This window comes from Lissotriton helveticus, chromosome 4_1 (assembly GCF_964261635.1).
Source record: "Lissotriton helveticus chromosome 4_1, aLisHel1.1, whole genome shotgun sequence".
NCBI classification, from domain to species: Eukaryota; Metazoa; Chordata; class Amphibia; order Caudata; family Salamandridae; genus Lissotriton; species Lissotriton helveticus.
In genome coordinates, this window is record NC_136063.1 from 1,478,385,103 (window position 1) to 1,478,408,698 (window position 23,596).

The following is a 23,596-nucleotide window of genomic DNA, read 5'->3' on the forward strand; positions in this document are numbered from 1 at the left end:
CCATAACAGTCAACATTGCTTAATTAGATTGTGCACTATTATCAAGAAGAGGATTTATAAACAACTATAAAGGAAGCAGTTCCTTAACAAGTCTCATTAAGGTATATGTTGTACAAAAAATACTTTGTACAATTGCATTAATTAATTCTACCAGAATTATGAATACATTTTTTATTTGGATGATTACTTTTACTTTGATAACCTTTGGAAGCAGAAATAATCAACCACAACATTTTTTTAGTACCATTCTTCTCAGGTACAAGCTAAACTTTATTCCAGTCAGGTAATTAAATATACAGTGTCCACAACCAGTCAGTCAACATAATTTAGAAAGAAAAAGCATAAACGTACACCCCTCAGTATGCACCTACATTTGAATGACATTACTGCAGAAAAAAATTGGGAGTACTCCTCTGCCCGACTGAAAGTTCAGGATCAGGATATATATATATATATATATATATATATATATATATATATATATATATATCTCCTGATTCTGGTGTCTGCGCAAGCAGTTTGTTTTCCGTCAAGGTATTGGCAGGAGGCAGCCCACCGACAGGAAAGCATGGGACGTTGCTCAAAGGCAATCTGTACCTTCACGGATGGTGTTGGTACACTGTTACCAGCCCACGACCTGGCGGACCTGCTAGCTGCAGGTTGAAGCATTTTGCGGGGACTTGAGAGGCTCTTAAAGTTTTAATTGATTGATCTAGTTCGCCCAGCCCTGCATATGCCATAAACACAAGGACTTTGCCTCGGTTTCCCCTCGTCACACCAACCCAGGTTTGGAGCATGCTGGGAGTTGCAGTGCGAGCAGATCTACGTTGCAACTGACGATCACATGGTTTGGGGGAGGCGTGCACTCAGCAATCAGGAGTGCCACAGAGACTTAAATCAGCTGGGCGCACGAACTTTCAGTCGGGCAGAGGCGTCTGAGGAAGGCTCACGCCGAAATGCATCACGCTGTATCTGCTAACTAATAAAGAACCTCGTCACAAGTCCCCGTCTGTGGCTCCTTCCTTCGGCAACACTGGAGGTTATACATACATATATATATATATATATATATATATATATATATATATATATATATATATATATATATATATATATGTGTGTGTGTGTCAACATTAGCTACTGTCTTACTTCAAGACCTGCTATAATCAGACTGTGGACTTCAAGTCCATCCCCTTTCTTGGCATTGCTTTTCATTTGTCCATGTCATTGTGCTTTAAAAATCCTGGCTTGCTAGTGGTCAGTCCTGCCTCTTTGTCCCTCCTTTCTCTCTTGTGTTCCACCCACGGAGCAGGGACTTAGCACTGTCTCATTCCGCCATGGTTTTTCATCTGTTCTTAGGGGGACACTTTTTTCCCTTGGTTTCCTGCTCTGTTACTGTTTTTCTGTGTTCAGCTTTAGTGCCCTAGCTGCTTACATATAAATATAGCATTCTTCCTCTCACAGCCTCTTAATGCCACAGTTGTGTAACTGCCACCTCCTGCTCGATTGTTTGTATTATTTTTAGAATTTTTTTGCTATTTTGGATGTCGATCGGCAGTAGGGCTTTTTTTGGTAAGATGTTTGGTTGTTTTGGGGCTTTCTTTTAAGGGGAATTGGGCTTGTTTCTATGTGTTTACTTTTGTTAAACTACACACACTTGAATATCCCAGCCAGTGAAAGCAGCTGAGCCCGCCCACCACAAGCACCCTATTCAGACTTGTGTAAGAGAAGCAGATTCTATTTCATGGCTACTGATGTCAGACAGGCACTACTGCTTCTTGCCTCTGCCTGCTTTCTTCCCCGCATCCGCATGTGAGCAAGAACAAGGCATCCTCTGGAGTGCCAAGTCGCCCAAAGAGTTGGCTTTCTTACCCATACGCTTGTACAGGTGCCAGTTTGCACACATCTTTATGCTGTTTCATGATGCTGGCTTCACAATGGCGGCACCAGCCGATGAGGACAAGACAAATCGTTTGGAGCAGCTGCAGAATTAAATGGCAGAGGAAGCACACCTTTGAAGGAAAATAAACCTCCTATCATAAAACATGGGCTGACGCTGGAATTGCAAGTATTCTGATAGAAATAGGCTGGTTTATTGAGGCAAGCCAATTCTTTGGATTAGCACAATAATGCTATCGCGTTATAGTGAAGAATGTGTAAAGTACCAGAACTCCAATTTTCTCTGGCTTGCTTTTTTCACTGGTTTGTACTTGAAACACGTGTGATACTTTGATGCTAGTAAAATCAGTTTCACTATATGCGCACAAATATAGGACAGAAATTTCAGTTTCACTATATGCGCACAAATATAGGACAGAAATGTCAGTTTCACTATATGCGCACAAATATAGGACAGAAATTTCAATGTGGAAGAATGCAATCGCAGTCTGTTATTTCAATCACAGTGCTCAGTATTGTATTCGGTTCAAGACTGGGAAACAGACAGCCCCTGAAAGAACTGTAGACCTTTGGTGATTGTCCCCGTTTTGCTGGCACACTACTTTGCAGTAGCATGCACTGCGGGTCACACTTCCATTTACAAAATATCATATACACATGCATTGATTCGTACAACCGCAGGGTTTCTGCGTCATCTTTCAGCGGAGAAGCCAGAATGGGGTAAAGAAAGCTTTGTGCCCCAGAGGATGGTTGTGAGCTGATCAACGCTACATTATATCCAAGAGGAGTCCTTTTCCTCCTCCTCTTTGCTTGTTGTGTGTTTTCTTCATTTAAAATCGAATCATCGTAGTCCGTGATATCCAATGGTGCTCTTTCTTTTAAACATTATTTCACTCCTGTTCCTTTAAGCTCCGAGTCGAGTGTGCTTTCCTGTCCCTGGCACATATGTGGAACTCACAGAAAAATAAACGTAAACAAATATTCCTGCTGAGTTTTAAAACGGAATTAACCAATAAAGGTCCCATTTCACTTGTATTAATTCAAAAAGCCTAGTTTTTCTGAAACTTGTTTTTTTTCTTTTTCTTAGAAATATTGTGGCCTAACTGAATCAAGTGCCCTTATAATTACTCCTCTTCAAACGCTGGTCAGCCTTTCCTAAGTTTCCTTCTTCTTAAGAGACACTTCATTCGTCATTAAATCCCTTTGATTAATTCCAAGGTACGGGGGGCCCCTCACAAAGGTGTCAGTATGAGGCACAATCACAGGTTGGCAGCACATCGCTAAAATCAGAACAGAGGGAACCAAAGCTCATAACTTATCCACCTACTTCAAACCGTGAGATGACTTGCTTAGTAAATAGCCTATTCAGAATGAAAATCTGTTTTTCCTCTATTAGATCTCTTGTTCCCTCTCAGACCATGTTGGTGTCCCTGTGATACCTTTGAGACCTAAATAAGAGAGCATATACACACCGTCTGCTCTCACCTGCCCCTGTTCGCAGGCTCATCTTCCTTCCTCTCAAAATATCTGATTGGGAGGCACTGGAGCGAAACAGAAACTCCGCCATGACACCAGCGTTCCTTTTAAGAGGTGTCAGTCTATGTGGTTTATGTGCCTAGACACCACAGGATAAAGCATTTCATGGGGGTGGCAGTTACCTGGGACATTTATCTCCGCTCTTAGTCACAACTGGACAAAGGTGTTCCATGAGAAGTCATGATAGTAACAAACAACTTCTTCAAGAGTGTCAGTGCTTAGTTACAACATTGTTGCAGGCTGAGGGTGCATTTGTAGCTATTCGTAATGTTTCCTTTACTATGCTCTTTTCTAGTTCCATGCTAACCTCAGAAAAGGCTGGGGTTTCCCTGACCCAGCAATGGCCACCCATTGGGACATGGTCACTCCCCTGGTTTCAACCGGAAATCCCAGGACTTTTGGACGTCTGTTTCAGTTTTTATTTTGTGTTTATTAATTTGGGTTAGCTTTTTCCACGGAGACGATGACTTGGACTTTGCAGCATTACATTAACTTTATCCTTGCTTGTGCTTCTTTTATGAGTTTAATGATATTTCTGTAATGGATTAATCTCATTGAAGTGGTGACCAAGTCAAGCCAACTACCTAGTGCCTCATTTATTTTATTATGGGTATTAATTTTTTTTGTGGGGGGCGTTCGACTTAAGGGCTGGGATTTACAATAAATACAATCTGGTGTTTCACGTTGGTTATAACAATTTACCGGATAGGTGAACGTAACGTGCCTTATACTTACTGTTACTAATAAAAATGGGTTTTGTTGGTAGCATAGAATTACAATATCAATGCTATGCTACTAACACAACCTATTTTTATCAGTAATAGTAAGTATAAGGCCCAATAACTTCACAGTTTACCTTCTATCTGGTAAACTGTTAAATCCTACGTCTATCACCAAATTGTATTTATTGTGTTCACCATGCTCCCTCCTGCCCCCGTCCCCGGAATAAAACTTGTAAATAACGCCTACTTGGATTTCGATCAACTGCTACAAACAAGTGCCCAAAACTTCAGCCTATGGATGGTCTGTGAGGTTAACTTTTAAAAAGTAAACAACTTCAACTTGACGTGGGAGTAATTTCTACTGTTCTTTGGAAGTACGTGGACACCTAAGTGGTCAATAAACCAAAGTGGTTTGATTATCTAGCTGCAGCAGGAATATTTCTTATGCAGCCACGATTACACTTTGCAGTGCTTAGTGCCCATGCCGAAACACCAAGGGCTAGGAGAAGCATCCTATAATCCTCAGATCAGCATGGTGGGAGACACCCAAAAATGGCCACTAAAACAATTTTAAAAGCCGGGGAGTTCTTTGTCCTGTATAAGAGTAATATGTGCAGATTGGTTGGTCATGATGGATTAGGCGCAGTGCATACCAAAGGTGGTGCATAGTCTAGGATGCTTGGGCCTTGGGGTCGAACAATGTGGCCAGTAATCAAGGCTGTGCGTAGTGTGGGTTGGTTGCTCACTCTGAGTTTTGTTAAAGTTCTGTCTAAAAGCCAGTCCTTGCAGTCAGCTGTCACAGATAACAGAAGTGGTCTTGTCACTTATCAGCCTTAATGGCTTTACTTCTAGGGCAGCGTTACAAATTAACACGTTTAGGAGATTTGAAAAAGTGGTCTTTTAAACCAACTGAGTTCTTAAATTAACCTGTTAGTGTTTTTGTGTTTTCCAACGTTTTCGTTTTTTTTAGGTTGAGTGAAAAAGGACACTTTAACATAAGAACCAAAGTGCAATGGAAAATGAGGCATACAGAAAATATAGTAAGGGTGGAAGTCGATATTATGGCCATCGACCAACTTATAACCATTCTTGTATTTTGTTCTGGTACCAGATTTGGCGATTGTATTCAGTGTGATACATAGCCTTCCTCTGCATGGCAGGAACGATCTCTTCCTTCTTGTTACCGCTTAAGTTATTGCCGTATGAATATTGCACCTTCTTGGCTGGAGTGGCCTTACTTCTGCTTTCTCCTTCCAGACCCTTGGTATATTTAATCATATTTGCCTTTGTGCTTTCTCAACATTGTCGGTGTGGCAAATGAATAGTGGCCTGAGCCACCCTACTTCTCACACAATTTGTAGGTCATCTTGCTAGTATTCAGTTTCACTTCATGTGGAAGATGCATAGAATACTAACACACATGACTCTTTAAGCATTTCTTCTTCTTCTGAACGGTCCTAAATGTTCATGACATCAACTGGTCTCAAATTGTGGCATTGAGTTTCCAACTATAACTTGAGTCTCCTGTGCTACCTCATCTTCTTGTTCCTTATCAACCTAAGTCTGGTAGCTCACAATGAGGTTGTGTAGTCTCTTCTCGTATTATCAAAATGGTATTAATCAACAAAGGCTGGTCTTTTTTCCATCAAGCAGGACACTTTTTTAAGCTCTTTGGCCAATCCTTTTATACCCAGCCACACGTTGCATGCACTGGGTTTGAACCAATTTCTTAGTGGATTGCAGGGCATGACCTGTGACCGGAACCAATGCCCAGCCCCTGCTGCAAGTGGCCAGAGTGATTACCAGTGGCTGGAATTAATTCAAGTATTCCATCCATCACTTTTTTGTATACTTACGTGCAAATGGTCACGCAATATTCAGCTCAGGGCCTGGCTGAAGGTATGTGGATGTGGTATATCTTCAAAAGAAAACAATCACTGACAAAACTTCATTACGGGAGGACAGTTAGAGTTTTGTTGCTCATAACACAAGATTATTATTATTATTTTTTTTTAATAAACCCAGAAATTTACAGTGAAAACCAAAGTTAAAGTGATGTCATGGTTTGAAAACTGAAATTGGCCAGTTAAGGTTATGTTTTCAATCAATGCACATTCTATGTACTGCTTGTGATCTCAAAATATAAACAAGAAATATCCCCCCCCCCCCCCATTTGCTGTCGATTATAGTCACACTTAATAAAAATACACAGAGGCAGAAATCACTGCGTAAGAATATATAACTTTATATTATCATTAATTTATTTCTGCACAGCATATCACACTTTCAAGTTAAACTTAATATAACATCGATATACATTGATATTTGACAGAAGAAAAAATAGAGAGCTAAAAAAATTAAAATCGGACAATAAACATTGTAGAAAGCTGTCTTTTTATGTAGTGTACCAAAAAAGGTACACTATATAGAAAGTCCAGACTGATGGCTTGGCGAAGTGCTGAAGGCCTTCTGAGGCTTTTGGTGCATGCTAAGCAGCAGGAAGAGTCGAGTTGTTGTGATTGTGGGGACAGAAACAGTCAAGCAGGCATGCAGTGTTTGGCGTCAATGTCCACCAGTAGTCTGCTGTTCTAGGTTCTTCCGCTCTTCTTGGCTGTTAGAACTGGCTATTTCTGGTAGGCTAAGGCTGATGCCAAAGCCAGGCAGAAACCACCATTCTAGTCAGGGCAAGGGAGTCACACGCCAAGATAACCCCTGCTCACCCCCTTGGTAGCTTGGCACGAGCAGTAAGGCTAAACTCGGAGGCAATGTGTAAAGCATTTGCGTCAGCACACAACGACAGCAACAACATACTAGGCACACCACAAAAGGGACTCCACACAAGGTTATATTAAAATAACTTTTGTATTGTAAACACACATCAGATAAAAATCACACATGTACATTGTGCCAACTGGCACGGGCAACATTCATAAGGGAGTATTTACACAGGACAGGGCCACATGGGCCACTGTCATAATCAACACATTTAGAAATAGTACTTTGTAGATCATAAAAAATAAGATATAAAACAAAATAACAGTTATGAATCACATCCAGTAACTACTGGGAACAGGTAAGTACCACCTACGCAATCCTAACCACTTTAGGAGAATGTCACGCAGGGGACCAGGACCTCACTAGGACCACCTGTATTAGAAAGAACAACCACCTAAGAATAAAATACATTTAGGGGTATAAACAAGAACACATTACCCATGATGCATGAAACACATTCAGAGGAGTAGTAAAGGAAAACCACCTAAGTATCACACAGCGTTTAGGGGTCTAGGAAAGAACACATTACCCATGATGCATAAATATACATTCAGAGGAGTAGTAAAGGGAAACACATGATGCATAAACCTACACATTCAGCGGTGTTAAGAACAAAGCACCTGATGCATCACAAACACATTCAGAGGTGCAGCGCTAGGAGACACATGACGCCTAAAACATTCAGAGGTGCAGCGCAGGGAAAGAAAGACACAACTCAATAGCGCTAAGACACATGATGCCTAAAACATTCAGAGGTGCAGGGAAAAACCACACAATTGCGCAAAACCTTACATAAGCCACCACCTGTGGCAGTCCCTAGGCCAACTGGCCTTGTTGGGGCTAGGACGCCCTGTGTCTCAATGTCAGGGGCCTAAACGGTGCAGGTGCCCACTACTTGCTGGGCACCTGGGAACATCCCAGACCTAAACGGTGAAGCTGCCCACTAATTGTTGGGCAGCTGGGGAACTTCAAAACTGCACCAGGGCCCTCACTGACCCTTAGGCGCAAACTGCGCCACTGTTGGAGCCACACATACTCTGGGCAACACTACGCAGACGTTGGAGCCACACAGGCTCTTGACACAGCTGTGGGGCGTTGGAGCCATCTGGCTCTATAAATACACAGGCCCCAAACGTTGGAGCTCTCAGGCTCTGGCCACCAAAAATGCGGCTTGGGCTCTCACTGGCCCTCTGTAAACAAATGCCCCTAACGTGGGAGCCATCTGGGGCCCTAGAAATAGACTTGCCCCCTCGGGGCACAGAAAAACGAATATGGCCCGACGTTCGAGCAACGGGACTCTGGAAATGCCCAGCATAGCGTGGGGGCGGCCCACTACCATCCGGGGCCACCCTACATGACCCCCGCTACTGTGCACATCGTTGGAGCGGCCCGCTCAGCTCACGGGGCCGCTCAGACTCAGTTACTGCCTTCACCAAGGCCTGGGCTTCTCTGGACCCTCGGTCACAAAAATAAACGTTCCTGCCATGCATGAGTGAAGGGGGCAGGAGAGCCTGGCAAAGGGGTCCCCAAAAGTCCTGGGCAGCAAAGTCCAGCAAAAAGTCTTTCAGGGTCCAGGAAAACAACAGGAATCCAGGGCAAAGCCAAGTCCCCCCCCCTCAGCCCAGGCAAGGCAGAGGGGTCCCCCAGAAGTCCTCCAGGCATCCAGGGGCTGGGCAGCGCCCGCCCCTGGTAGATTCAAGTCAGAAACAAGAACATTTTGGAAGGGGACACAGCCCCTTCTTATACACAGAAAAGTCTTTGAAGTCTTTGTGCAGGCAGTGTGAGAACCAGCTAGAACTGGTTATAGGGAAGTCCTGTCAGTATCAGGGACAGAGGTGACAGTCGCCCAGCGGGGGGGTGGAGCCAGCATTGTGGCAGGCAGGCACAGCCTCACTCATCATCAGGTGCGATCTCCACCCACTTCCTTGGCAGCAGATGCTGCCTTTCATCCACGGGCTGACTCAGACAACCTCCTGGGGGCTCTGCAGCCCCTGTCACCCTCAGACCAGACAGTCAATCCACAAGCAGGCTCAGGCACTCTGGGCCAGGCTCACCAGCCAATCACACGCCAGGCACAAATTACACAAATATACCACTTTCTCAAAGTGGCACTTCTAGACTAGACACAACCATGCCGCATACACCATTACGCAGCATTCAATCTCACGAGTTCGCACATATCAAACTCGACCCTGCACTCCCCACACATCAGGAACTACCATGGGCATACATATTCCCCATTCATTCCTATGGGAGGGCAGGTCACTCACCACACATACACAGAGAGCACACGCACTTTACACTGTACCACAGTGAAAAAGTGCGCAAAGGCCTAAAACCATCAACACTAGGTTCCAGAAACAGGCTAGGAAAAAGCAAAAAGGTTTCGGGGTGAACCTGCCAAAAGGGCCAGGTCCAAAATTGGCCTTTGTACTTTTCTTGTCAGGTGAATCTAAGTTCCTGGTGTCAGAGGGCCACCTAAATTCTGAATTTAGGGGTGTTAAGGGCCATAGTGGCCAATGGGCTACTTACCCTTGGGGCCACTATGCCCCAATATAAGACCACTTCCTGTAGGGAGAGGGCATAACCCTGTTCCAGAATACCTAATTCCACCAAAATCGAGATGGTGGAATCCTCATTGTGTGGGGCACATCAGGCAACCAACCTTAGGGGTGTGACTAGCGTGGAAGTGCACCACACCTCCTAGCATAGCTAAGTTTCCGCCTGTCTTGGTGCCAAATGGACCTCAGGGCAAGTGGTGGCATCTCCCAGGTCTGGTGGAAGCAGTCAGGGTCACATCTCAAAGGCGACAGGGGCTTTGAAGTCCCTGGCCTTGCTATGCAGATTCACTAGCCATCTCTTGAAGGAGGTGTGAACACCTTCCTCCGAGCAGGCATCGTTTCTGGCCTCAGAGAGCGTGCAGGGGGTCAGAATCATATCTGTGTTGGATCGCTGGACTATACCAGTCTGCCAGCACACTAACAGGCTGGTAGGATTTCAGAGGGCACTTCTAAGATTGCCCTCTGAGTACGTTTTAATAAATCCACAACTGGCATTGGTAGGGATTTATTGAGACAAGGTGTTTGATACCAAACATCATATGTTTCAGTGAAGTCATTGTGTAGCTAGGGAGCTCATAATGACCAGTACCCAGTACATGTACTTAAAATGGCTTCCCTGTTCACTTGTACTATCTAGTAATTGAACTTGACTGCACAGGGGCCTTCTTTAGTACCCAGGCCCTAGGTACCAGAGGTACCATTTACTAGGGACGTACAGAGGTGCTAAAGGTCTTGCCAATTATGGAACAATTGTGCAGTTACCTTGTTTTAAAGAAAGAGCACTGGCGACCTGGATAGCAGGACCCAGTGCACTTCAGTCAAAATCGCATGAAATAGCAGGGAAAAGTGGGGGTGATCATGTCAAAAGAGCACTTTCCTACAAACATAAAATTATAGTTACTGCCAACAAGCTTAGGTTTTAAATATATATTAATATGTTACACACACAAAATGACAAAACAATTAAACCTGACAATAGATGCAACTTATAGTGCCTTCCACGGAATAAATTATTCAGTTTGTATTTAACTTTGTCGTGTTTGCGGTTAATGTGGTCCCAAAGAGGACTGTTATGTAGGAATGTGGGTTTCTGTTGCAGTAACCCCCCCCACACTTTTTGCCAGACTACTGATGCACTTTTTCTTGGTGTGCCCTGAGTTGCTGCCAATCAGGTTCCCAGGGCCTGTGTTATTTCCCCTAAACTAACCCTATTGGCATATATGGCCACAGATCGGTCCCTAGTAAATACTACCACAGGTACCCAGGGCACTGTGACCAGAGAAGGCCTTTAAGGGCTGAAGCACTTATTGTGCCATCCTTAGAGGTCCTGTACGACTACTCTCACACACTGCCTTTGCCGGCTGCGTGTTTTGGTGCAAAACAAAGTGAAGAGTTGGTCACTCCTTTAGCTGGGTGCACTATACCAGTGGTGAGGGTGCAGGTGCATGAGCCCTGTACCCCTACAGTGTCTAAGTCCATTCTTAGACATTGTAAGTGCAGTGCTGCCATCAAGAGTATATGGTGCCAGGAGCTTGTCATCACGAACTCCACAGCACCATAATGACTACACTGAAAACTGAGAAGTTTGGTATCAAACTTCTCAGCACATTAAGCCCACACTGATGCCAGTGTGGGACTTAATGACAAATTTTCACAGAGGGCATCTTAAAGATGCCCCCTGAAAACCAATCCACCACTAGTGTCCCGGCTGAGTGGCTGCTTTCAGCTGCCACCACCAGACATGTTTCTGGACCCCTGGGTCGAGAGCCTGCCGCTCTCTGGCACCTGAAACAATGCACATCCTGGGACGAGGTGCCAAGCCTCCTCCAGGACGGGTAGGGTTCACGAAGGGGAAGCTTAAAAGGCTTGCTGCCTTTGTGAGCTTCCCCAGGCCAATTGCTGCTTTCAACAACTGGTCTCCACTGGTTCTGACCCCCACTTTGGGCGGGAGAACCGGCGGGAAAAAGGAGTGAGGAAGAGAGGTGTGCCCACTTCTGCCAACTCCACCCCTCAGGTGGGGGAGGCGAAGTGAAGCACAACTCTCAGTCCATGCCATCTTGAAGATGGGGGACTCAGCCAACCAAGGACAGGCACATGCCCCCCTCCCACTAGAGAGTGGCATAATAGGGGGTGTACCCACCCCAGGGAAGGGACCCATTGGTCCCTGCCTTTTACCTACCTGTAACGGCCCTAAATCTAGTATTTAGAGGCACCCCTGAACCTTGCTTCCTCAGATCCAGACCAGAAACAAGAAGAAAAGAAGAAGGACCGAACAGCCATGCAGCAGCTAAGAAGAGGAAGACGCCCACTGACTTGGCCCCAGCCCTACCGGCCTGTCACCCCCTTGAACCTGCTCCTGCGAAATCCCGGTGTGTCCTGCAGCCAACAACCTCAAAAACCCTGGAGGATCTGTCTGCCTTCACTTCGAAAGACTGCTTCTCCTGTGAACACCGGATTTGTTCAACGGCAACCTCTGGCAGCAGCCGGAGACCGCAAATCCGCCTCACTCTGCACCCGCCGTCCACGGCCCGAGCTCGATTGGGCAAACACCATGAGGAGGTCAGCCCGGCGATCCTGAACAGAGATCGGGCGACCCCTGACTTGCCTCAAGCCTCCAGCCGATGCCTGCAGCCTAAATCCAGAAGGCCCCCTAACCGCAACCGGGAGCTGGTAAGAAAATCCGACCCCAAAAGGCACCCCTGCACCCGACGCCCCACGGCCTTGTGTGCCCAAACCGACTGTGCCTAACAAACCTCTAACTTCCCAACTTACCTCTCAAAGTGGTGGTCGCTCCCAGAAGTCCTTCGTCTCCCTGCCTGCAATGCTTTTGCAAACCAGAGGTTCTTCATTGGAAACAACAGGGCATCCGACCTCGAAACAGCACCCTGCACCTGGCCGCCTTAGTGCCGCTGAGGGTGTACCTTTGGTGCTAATATGTTTCCCCATTGCCCTAAGCTAAAGTCCAGGAGCTTTGCTCCCACAACCCAGTGGCCTGCTTGCCAGCAGCCACCAACCAGAGGCCCCATAACCCCCGTTGGATAACATTGGGCCTCAGCACACAGCACCCGGCTGCCCTAGTTTCGCTGAGGGTGCATCCTTGACCCTGGGGGAACCCTTGTTCTAACCCCAGAACCTCAACTCCAAAGAGCGATTACTTACCTAAAAACCAATAACCATATTTTCCTCCATAGGATAACATTGACTGTTTTTCTGCGAAAAAGTTTCTAAGTGTGGAGTTTTGAAACCTAAAGAGATTCTTTAAAATTGTACGATTTAACAAAAACGCTTTTACTCACCTGTTTACAGGAAATGTCCCCAGTGCTGCATCCGGGTATACAGCACTGAGCAAGAAAAGTAATCCAAAAGTAACTTACCTGCTATTTTACTGAAAATCCCATTCAAGTCTATGTACTGTATTTACAAGTGATTGCATTTCTCTGAAACAATACTGTAAGTCAAACCATAGTACATTTACAATTGCAATTGAACTGTTTTACAACCAGCATTTAATACTGTAAAGTATTTATTGCTTACATGTGCCAGGCTTGCTTGGTTCTAGAAATAAATTACCTAAAAGAATATTTTTATACAAAAACAATTGGTCTGAAGTTCAGTCTTTGATAGTGTGAATTCATTTGCTGAGTGTGTACAACAAATGCTTAACACTGTCCTCTGATACTGGTTTACTGCTTGACCATCCTACCACAAACAGAGAGTAAGGTTCTATCGGACTTTACCTCGGCCCACCTTTGGGGTTCCACTGGACTCTGTGCACACTATACCTCACTTTGGCATAGTATATACAGACCCAGCTTCCTACATGTTATCAATCAGAAAGCCCCCAGTCCATTGATGTGATATTTCAATCTGTTATTGGCTTAGGACCGATTATTAGAATGTGTGAAATTCACTATTTTCACAAATGTGTCTTCTAGACATAAATGTAGATCCACAACTGCAATTCCTTGCAAAGGGGCAGAGGAGGCCCCTATTTACAACGTCTACCTCCCATTTAACTTAGCGAATTAAATTAATTTAAGGAACCAATTTCCCCTAGCGAAGGGACTCTGGAAACCACTATTCACAACATCTATCATTCAAGTATGCTGTTGATCACCCACCTTTGGGTAACTACAAATCTGCTAGACAATTAAGTAGTTTCCTTTCTCCAATTACTCCATTGCGGAAGCACGACGCCTAGACCCAAGGAGACAAACGCAGATCCTCAGGGACACCATCACCTGCCCCCCACAACAGTTCAGCTCCCTCGCCCCTACCTAGAGCTGCCTGACCCCTTCAGGACCGCCTCCTTGTCTTCGCATATTCCAGTACTGGACAATTAAAGAGCTTCTCCCAACCTACTACCACACCTGGGCCCTCGCTATGCTAGCTCGAAGCCACATACAGAAGAGACATACGCTGATCCACTGAAGCACTGGACTCTGCCACTCACATAAGCTCCAGCTCTCTCCACCCCTGCCAGGGCTGCCGGGCTTCAACTCGGCCGCCACACCTGACAGCTAAATAATCTTGGCTAAACTAACTTCTTTGACCAATCTCAGCGAACCTCCCCTAGGAAGGTGCATTGTGGGCCACAGACCGAACTCCCTCTCTTCCGATTCCAAAACTCAATCCTCCCCCATTGTTAACGCCGCTCTCAGTCCCCCAGCGGCCACCCCCCCCAGCTCTACCACAATGCCTCCGTCCTTGCGCCTAGACATACACCCCAACCCAGCACTCAACCTTTTATCTCCTCTTGGACGGAATACCTACGCATTACCTTCCCACACAGCATCTCCTTCAAAGCCAAAAAACGCCTCAAACAGAATTTAATTAGACAACACCCTGAAACCCTTATCGTGGACTGCTACCACTGCTCTACGAGAGGGCTGAGAAAAACAGACTTCATTTTCCATACCACCCGACCAGACGCTTGGGTCTCCACCTTTAACTCACTCCTCCCTGTCTCCAAAACCACCTTATCAGAACACAACCGGAAACTAACGATCTCCCACCTGAACCAACAGTCCCTGACCGGAGACATCTCCATCTCCATCTTCAAGAATGGCACCATTCTAATCCAGGCGAAAGATGACAACCTCGAATTCTTCGACTCCCTCTTCCACACTCTTAAGACGGCCATGGCTCCCTACCCATTACATCCACGCCCCACTACCCCCTTTGACCCTCGCCAAACTTCTATCCCGCAGAGCATGCCCCATTCACCCCTACAATCCCCTCCCCTCGCTCTTAATCACGTCAACAACCATCCGTCCCTCCCAGCCCCACCCCCCTTTATCCCACAGCCCCAAACACCCGCCCCCCTCTCCCAAACATCCAGAATCCCCCCACCCCCCTCTCACCTACATCCCCAAACGCCCTCCCCGTTCTCCCAAACTTCCAGAACTCCCCCACCCCCCCTACCCCTCCGACCTCCCTCCCCCCTCACCACGTCTCCCTCACCCCCACAGGCTCTCAATCCCCTCCCCTTAGAGCTCCCAGTCCCCCCTCCGTCCATGAGTCACATCGCCCTGCGCGATCCCTCACTCCCACTGCATCAGTTCCTCCCATCCCGACTATTCCCCCTAATAGTAACTCGCCCAGCAGCCCCTACCACCACCCTGCCCTTGACCAAAAGTTTACGAAAGCTAACTCCGTGCCTCCCTCTGCCGTCTCACTTCCAAACAGTATCTCGCCCCAAACCTGCTCTCCCTCACTAGTCCTCCCACAAACGAACTCCAACCTGGACCCGGTCCCCCCGTTACAGACCCCCCCCATTCGACGTCCTGCTCCACGACCCCTCCCACGCCAAACCCAACTTCACCCACTCGCCCCCCTACTCCCCAGCACCTAAACTGACACAACGCCTGGACTTTCTAGAAGCCCAGATCGCGACTCTGATCCTTGGCCTGAAAGAAACCCTATCCTCCCTAGAGAAACTCCAGCCTCCCTCCCCGAACGTTCCTCCTCCTCACCTCCAGCCGCCTCCCGCCAAGACTGACTCTCATACTCACATTGGGTCCAAGCCCCCCACAGGCTCCCAGCCTCTTCTCTCCAATCCCAGGACTGAGGCTCGAATCGACAGTCCTAGAAGAACGGCTCCCTCCCTCTCGCCACAGGAAGTGACCTCCCTCATCGCCTCCTATGAAACCCCTCCTAATAAGCCAGCTCAAACAATTCCCCCTGACCACCCTCCCTTCTCCTCAATTCAAGTCATCACTGGAGTGGGTAGGGACCCGTCCCACCGTAAAGCTGCCAGACCACCACCCTATCTCTCCTCTTTACCCAGAGCTACCTCTTTCAATCATATCTCACAGGATGACTCCCAAATAAATTGTATGCTCATCAATTGCAGATCTGCCGTCAAACATGCAACAGAAATAGCCGAAACCATTCTCTCCCATGACCTGGACGTAGCCTTCATCACTGAAACATGGCTAAACACTCTATCCAGCCCCATCCTGGACATGCTGGTGCCGCCCGGTTTCTCAATTATACACAAAGACAGGCCCGTTCACAAAGGTGGCGGAATAGCTATTATCCATAAAAGTGACCTCTCCATCACTGAATCTCCCTCCGTCATTTACAACTCCTTTGAATCCCTCTCGGTCAACATCAATTCTCCTCACCACCCTTCACTCCAATGCCTTCTCCTCTACCATCCCCCGGGCAACACTTCCGAATTTGGCGCTCAGCTGACGGATCTGATCACGCAAACAGCTCTCAACACTGATTTTAGAATAATCCTGGGCGACCTCAACCTAAGATGGAATGTATCAAAAAACCCGCTCATTCAATCCCTCACCACCCTTATTCATGACCACGACATGACCCAGCACTGCACAGAGGAAACCCACCACAGAGGAGCAACCCTAGATGCTATCATCGCAGATAGAAAGACAATTTCAATTGACCACATCATCCCAGTAGACTGGTCAGACCATCACGCCATCCTCTTTCATATCAATCACCCGGCGCTTTCCGTCCCTCCCACTCAAACCTCCCCCAAGTGGACCAGAAACTTATCGAGAGTACCCCATGACAAGCTAGAAAAGGGCCTCAGCTCACTCCTCCCGAACTCGACAGAATCCCTTTCAACCACAGAACTCACCTCGCTCTACCATTCCAACTTGGAGCTCGTCTTAGACCAGCTGGCACAGAGGAAACTAAAAAAACAAAGAAACATCCCCTCCAGATCCTGGTTCTCCACTGATATTAACGATGAAAGAAGACACCTAAGATCCATGGAAAGATCCTGGAGGTCCAACCCCTCCTCACTCAACCGGGACCAGCTCAAGGCAGCCCGCAAAAGCTACTATAATCATATCAAGAACAAAAAGTCGTCCTTCTTCTGTGCGGCCCTTGATAATGCCAAAAACCGCCCCAAAGAACTTTTCAACATCATCAAGAACCAAATCTCCATTCTGGTAACAGGAGTCATGGTGGCGTCCAAATCCCAATGTGACAACTTTGCCAGCTTCTTCAACGAAAAAATTGCCAAAATTGACCGATCACTCGGCACGTTGCCCTCCTCCCACCCCGCTACAACCTCCCATTTAAGACCAACAATCACATCCACTCGCTGGTCCTCCTTCCAACCTATCCAGGTTGAACTGATAAGCAATCTCATAGCCACCGCCAAACCCTCAACCCACTCCCTTGATCAGCTTCCCCCGAGTTTGACCAAAGACTTGAAGCTCACTCTAGCCCCTATCTGGGCCAAGATTATCAACAGCTCTCTGAGCGAGGGCTCCATCCCGGACTGCCTTAAAATAGGTCAAGTCACGCCTCTACTAAAAAAAACGGGCCTTGACCTACAGGATATGAACAACTTCAGACCAGTCTCAAACCTTCCACTATTATCCAAAATCTTGGAAAGATGTGTGCTGTCGCAACTATCCCAGCACTTAGAGAACACGAAGCTTCTCGACCCATATCAATCAGGGTTCAGAAAAGGCTGCAGTACTGAAACCGCAATCCTTAACGTCCTGGACGATCTTCACATGTCGCTATTCTCCAACCAATGCAGCCTTCTCATCCTCTTAGACCTATCGGCTGCATTTGACACAGATGATCATACCCTACTAATCAATGTCCTAAAGGAGAGAGCAGGCCTCGAAAAGACTGTCCTAAAATGGTTCTCCTCCTTTCTCAACAACCGCATACAAAGAATCAAAATTAAAAGCTGCGAATCAGACATTCTTCCCATCAGCAGAGGAGTCCCTCAAGGGTCAGTACTCTCTCCTCAACTCTTCAACATCTACATGGAGCCCCTCACCTCAATTCTAAGGAAAGCTAACATCCCCTTCCACCTTTATGCGGACGACACGCAACTCTATCTGGAAACCACATCGATCTCGGACATCCACAGACTGAACCACACACTTACCGAAGTTCAGCTCTGGCTCTCTTCCAACCACCTCAAACTCAATGAAGAAAAAACTGGAGTGCTCCTCATCTCTAACAAAGAAGAAAACCCCCAAATTCTTGAATGGCTCAAAGCCTTAAACACCCTGAATGTTCCTCTTGTTCCATCGAACTCCATAAAATCCCTAGGGATCACCCTTGACCCCAAACTGGATATGAAAGAACACGTCTCAAAAACTGCCAAAAGTGCCTTCCTGAACCTGAAATTGCTCTACAAACTAAAACCATTTCTCCCCACAAAAGACTTGAAACAGGCCACGCAGGCTCTGGTTCTCTCCAGAATTGACTACGGCATTGCCACTCTGACTGGAACAGCCAAATCGCACCTGCGACCTCTGACCTCTACCCTAAATGCCGCTGCAAGAATGATCACGGGAACAAAGAAATATGAACACATCCCCCCAGCTCTTAAGGATCTGAAGTGGCTCCCTATTGACCAACGAGCTAGCTTCCGCACAGCCTGCCTCACACATAAAGCCCTGCATACAGGCAAACCGGAATACCTGGCCAACAAGCTCAAAAGGGCCGGTCAGTCTAGAAACCTCAGAAGCTCCAACACGCTCCTACTCATTCCTCTGAAATCCCAGAAACTTTCAACATCTAGCAAATCCTTTGCAGGCAATGCTCCCAAGATATGGAACTCCATCCCCCCACACATCAGAATGACAGCATCCTTCCCGAAATTTAAGAAGTTACTCAAAGTCCTCTTCCTCGATCTTTCCGGAAACAACTAGAACTCAACCTAGACTTTATAGTTCCATGTTCTCGTTCACCCCAGAGCTGATTGACTTGCCGACGACTCTCCACCCTGTTTCACGCCTGGCTGCTATTTTACAGACTGTACCCACTCCTGTGCTCATTGCCTTTTTTTTTGTCTGCATTGTCTGTCTAACGTGTTTATTTTTGCTGTGAAGCGCTCTGATACCCTCGGGGCCAGCTAGCGCTATACAAAACTTTAATAAATAAACAGTATGTTTCTTTCTCCATAGTAAAGCATTATTATATGTGCTCTTTGCACACTAACCATGTCTGCTGCCTGTTATCTGCTTGCAGTCAGTGGCCTCGTACTTAGTCCACTGTTGAGCAACAAACCCCTTTTCACTATGCAAATTGTTCAATGGTGCCGTCTTCTGTATCTTGTTATTTTTCTTATAAAAAAAGTAACAAATTTATATGAATTGTATTCAATGTTTTGCTTTATTCTCCATAAACAATAGCCTTTTGTGTTAAATTCCAGATTAAACACGGCAGCAATACCATGCCCGGAACCAATCATGCTGAGGAGTCATGTTCTTGTCATGGGATTTATTGGTAAAAATGACATGTGAGTACTGTTTTGAAATACTTTTTGGATATTTCATGTTAATATTACATTTATTTGCAGCCATTTCATTCTGCGAAACACAAAGTTAATGAGGCTGGATGTGTTTTTCATTTTAAAAATGTTGGGAGTATGAGTGTTATTTCTCCTTTAGTAGATTTTCATTAGTACCCTGTCAGCTGGGTCCAGAACAAATTTCCTAGGAATGTGCTTTCTGCATTGGACACTTGCGAATCACCTGGTGGCTTTTCCAGACTGGCTTTGATGGCAAGCCTAACACATAAAGCCTTTGAAAGATGCTAGCTGACCTTCAGGCTATGTTCTGCATTAGCAAAAGAAAACATCTAATCCCAGTATGCTGATGTTTGCATGCACATATGTCATGATGCAGTAGTCGTTTTGTCTTTTGGCCCCTGTGTGATGTTATATACTCACACATATGCCCTGACACAGCTGCCATTTTGGCTTTTTTTCTGGAGTGGTAAATTAAGGAAGTAAATAAGTAAAAGTGCATCTAGAGAAAAGAATGGCCCAGTAGCAAATTATATAGGGAGACAGAGAGAGAGAGATGGGGGGGGGGGAGAGAGAGAGAGATAGTGCGACGGAGATAGATAGCGATAGATATAGATACTTATAAACCATACACAAATGTAATAGAAAAAAAGGGTGATGCAAGAGAGTAATGGAGGAGTGAGGGGGTTTTAAAATAAAAAAGCATCAAGGGTGGGCAAGCATTCCTTGCCTGGCACAACTGCTGCCAGATGTCAAAAGTCAAATGCCACCACATAGCTCTGGATCAGAGCACAATAGCATACTAACACAATAAGATAATATGTTAAAAAGACAAAAGCACAAGTAGCATAGGTAGCGCAGATAGTACAGTTACAGTCACGGTTAACGCGGATTTAGCCCTTTTTCTCTTTGCCCTTTGCTCTGTTGCTCTTTGTTCTTCGCTGCCCTCTGATTTGGGTTTGGCTGTTGGATTTCTTTCTTTGTTTTGCCTTACTCTGTAGTAATTGTACTCTACAATCACTCCAAATGAGACACAGCAAGGACCGGTTACCGGCTGCCAGGCTGTCAATTTGTGCGGACTCAGCCTCGGCCTTCCCTGCACACCCCTGTAAACTAGAATTCGTGAACACAGCCACAAACTGCCTCAGTGCTTAAGGTTAAAGTTTTTCGGGTTAGGGTGAATTACGCCAAATGTCCCTTTGATCCTCGTATCATAGTTTTTTTTTTTCTGATGCCGTTGCCAAATGCCGAAAATAAGCCTGTGTCTCGACCGGCCCAATGATTGATGCGGGAATGACAATGCGTGCGTGGTGCGGCGCCTGGGACAGCGCAGGGAGCCGCGGAGATCGAGCAACAGATCCACCGGCCGTTTCTCCATGCACAATGCAGCCCGCAGCTCCTCGCTCTTTACCTGCTACGGCTGCCGAGTGATGACTGCCATTGACACACCGCGCCTCCTCCTCCTTTTGTTTGCCAGCAGGTTAGCAGATTAGCAGGTAGGATTTTGGGGGTGCGGGATGCGGGGCAGAGCGGGGTTATGTGCCAATATGTGCCAATAGGATGCGGTACGAGGTAGTGGGAGATGGAGCGCGGCAGGAGCAGGGGCAGGAGCAGGGGGAGCGGGTTGAAGAGCTCACATGGATCTCTCTCGGCAGGGAAAGAGAGAATCGGGGTGAAAAATGCCTGATAGTAGAGCAGTACTCATGATTGACAAGTAACAGCTCTCACGTGTCACTCAAGCCGCTGAGTCTTGGCCGCTGAGTCTTCCCTGGCTTTTCACCGGCAATCCACACTTGGTCCACACTTGGTCTAAATCCAATCACAAACACGAGGGGCATAAGTCGTGGTTCCACAGACTACCATGCTACCGTGCTACCATGCTTCAACACCTCCTCTCAGAGCTTTCTCTTTGTATGATTCGTTGCTCTAAAAGGAAAAACAGCCCAGAGAAAAGCTTTTCCCGCAGGACGCAACTCGGTAAGCTCGGCAGGCCTCAATGCGCCAATATTCACGTGTGGTGGGCCGAGATCAGTGCCAGTCTTTTAGTCCTTTAATCCTTTAATCCTTAATCCTTTAGCCTCTAAGCATCATAACACCATCATTGCACCATTGGCAGCTAGCAGCGTGCAGAATTTTCAGTCATTCCGACACTGCCGACATTGCTGGGAGGATTTCTGAGATGCTGATCAGGCTCACGGAGCGAACTGCCGACACGTCCTCACTCCGGCGCCATTTTCCATCTCCTACACCAGCGCCACAGGAGGAGTTGTTTTACCAAAAAAAGAAGAGACAAAGTGGTAAAAGAAGTAGAGGAGAAAAGAAATAAAGAAGCAAAAGGCCTTCCCCCCCCCAAAAAAACAAAAAACACAGGGGCGTGAATGCTAATACTGAGTTGTGACTTGTGATTTGTGAATCGATAAGCTACCGACAACCAATTAAGCAACCAAGCAAGCAAGCAGGCAAGCAAGCAGGCAAGCAGAAAGCAGAAATCAAGTCCCTTCGTGGAAGGTTTTGGGGAAGGCTTGTGACAGACAGGTCACAGGGTCATATCAAAAGCTGGGGGGGGGGGGGCAACTTCTTCACCGATAACAGGCACTCGTGTGTCTGTGAGGATTTCCTAACCGACCTAAGTGAGGCCGTGTTCCCAATTCTTGTTGCTCCTTCCTGTGGTCTTGCTAAACCATATGACCCTCTTATCTTGCTTAAAAGATATAACCGGGGAATAAGAGTGTTGCTTACTTCTCCCTACCTCTCTCTTTGTTGACATATACTTAGCAGCGCACAGCTGTGAGAGCTGTTTTTACTGAGCCAGACTTGGTCCGCTCTTTTATTATATTTTTTACACTGTCTCTCCTCTTGCTGGGGTCACCATGTCTAACTTGGGATTGACATACTCCGAATCAGAAATAGCATTTCACAAGTAATAGCCCACACTTCGGAGTGGGAAAAACTCACAGAATTGAAACGTGACAGAATACGCACAATCCTTCACGGCACAATTCTAAAACAATACCTCCTCAAAAATACTCCTCCTAGAGGGCTCCTTGTCACGAATGCCCCGCGGATATTCCTGAACGATGCCATCTTTCGTAAAGAATGGGCCATGATCACGTGGCATTGTACCCGCGACTGGCTTGTACTAATAATAAAAACAGCACTGAGACTCTCAGAAGCACTCTTGGTAGAAATTCAGGAGACAGAATCACAGTTCAAGGCGACAATCACTGGCTACAAAAAAAAGCTAGATGAGATTAATAAGGAATTGGCCGAATATAAGGGGAATCTCCTGCAATCGAAGGTTACCAAGTTCCAGAAGGACTTGAAGAAATTCGAATTCGAAAAGGTTTACCCCTACTCAGCAGCCTCTTACTCTCCACCGACAAGGAACCCTAGCAATACCGATCAATCAGATGAAGATTCATCCAACAGTAGTGGGTCAAGTAACGGGTCCTTTAAACAGGGAAGGAGAAGGGGCAATAGAGGCAACCGTGGTAATAGAGGGAGACCTGGCTACTTCAACCAACAGCAAAGATGTCCACTACCCCCCCAAATGGGTGGAGTAGCTCACCAATTCCCTTTTCAACAACCTCCCTTTCCAATGATGGATTGGAACCCGGGCTTTATGCAACCACCCAACTTCCCCAATCAATACCAGCAGCCTTTTTTAGAGAGGGGCAGGAGGGGAGGAGGGAAGAGAAGAGGGTTCAATCAGGTATCCTGGGAAGGCGACGATGCAGTGGACAACCACACCCGCAGCAAGACCCAACAACCGGGAACGAGCGGCCTTTAAGCCTTATCACAAATCTATCGGACAAGATACTGACCACAACTGAAACCAAGGTCCTTGAAAAAGGCCTAGGTTTCGTTCCTACATCCAGCCCAGACAAATTCAAGCTTCATTGTGAGCTTGCGGCCTTTTTTAGGAAACTCAAGTTAAAGGCATTTTTTGAAGGCAAAGAAGACACCAACGAAGCAAAACGCAAAGGGGACACCGGACTGAGATTGGATTCCACATTCACACCTCCACCACACACAGTCCTGGCAGCCATCACCGCTTTTGAGCAGGCTGTGTTCCTGGCCCTGGAAACTTGCCAGGACCCCACGACATTTGGTAATTTTAGCACCGCAGAATACCATGCATTACAAGGTCTTCAAAAAGACTCAAAAATAACCATAAAACCAGCGGACAAAGGCGGTGGCCTTGTGATACAGAACACTGTGGATTACGAAAGGGCCTGTCAAGTTCTCCTTGATGACCGGAAGAACTACATCCCCCTAACCATGGACCCAACTGTAGAACTCTGGGCACGAATTACCGATCACGTCAGAAGGGCAGAAGAAGA

The 23,596-nt window shown here is 46.6% G+C and overlaps 1 protein-coding gene across 1 annotated transcript in view; it reads left to right on the top strand.

The window, feature by feature from the left end:
* Positions 1-23,596, top strand: part of RIOK1 (RIO kinase 1) — a 249,371-nt gene that overhangs the window by 123,098 nt on the left and 102,677 nt on the right. Inside the window, exon 9 of the mRNA XM_078688069.1 lies at positions 19,158-19,244. Within this exon, the coding sequence (XP_078544195.1) occupies positions 19,158-19,244 (87 nt within the window). The remainder of the gene's footprint in view (positions 1-19,157; positions 19,245-23,596) is intronic.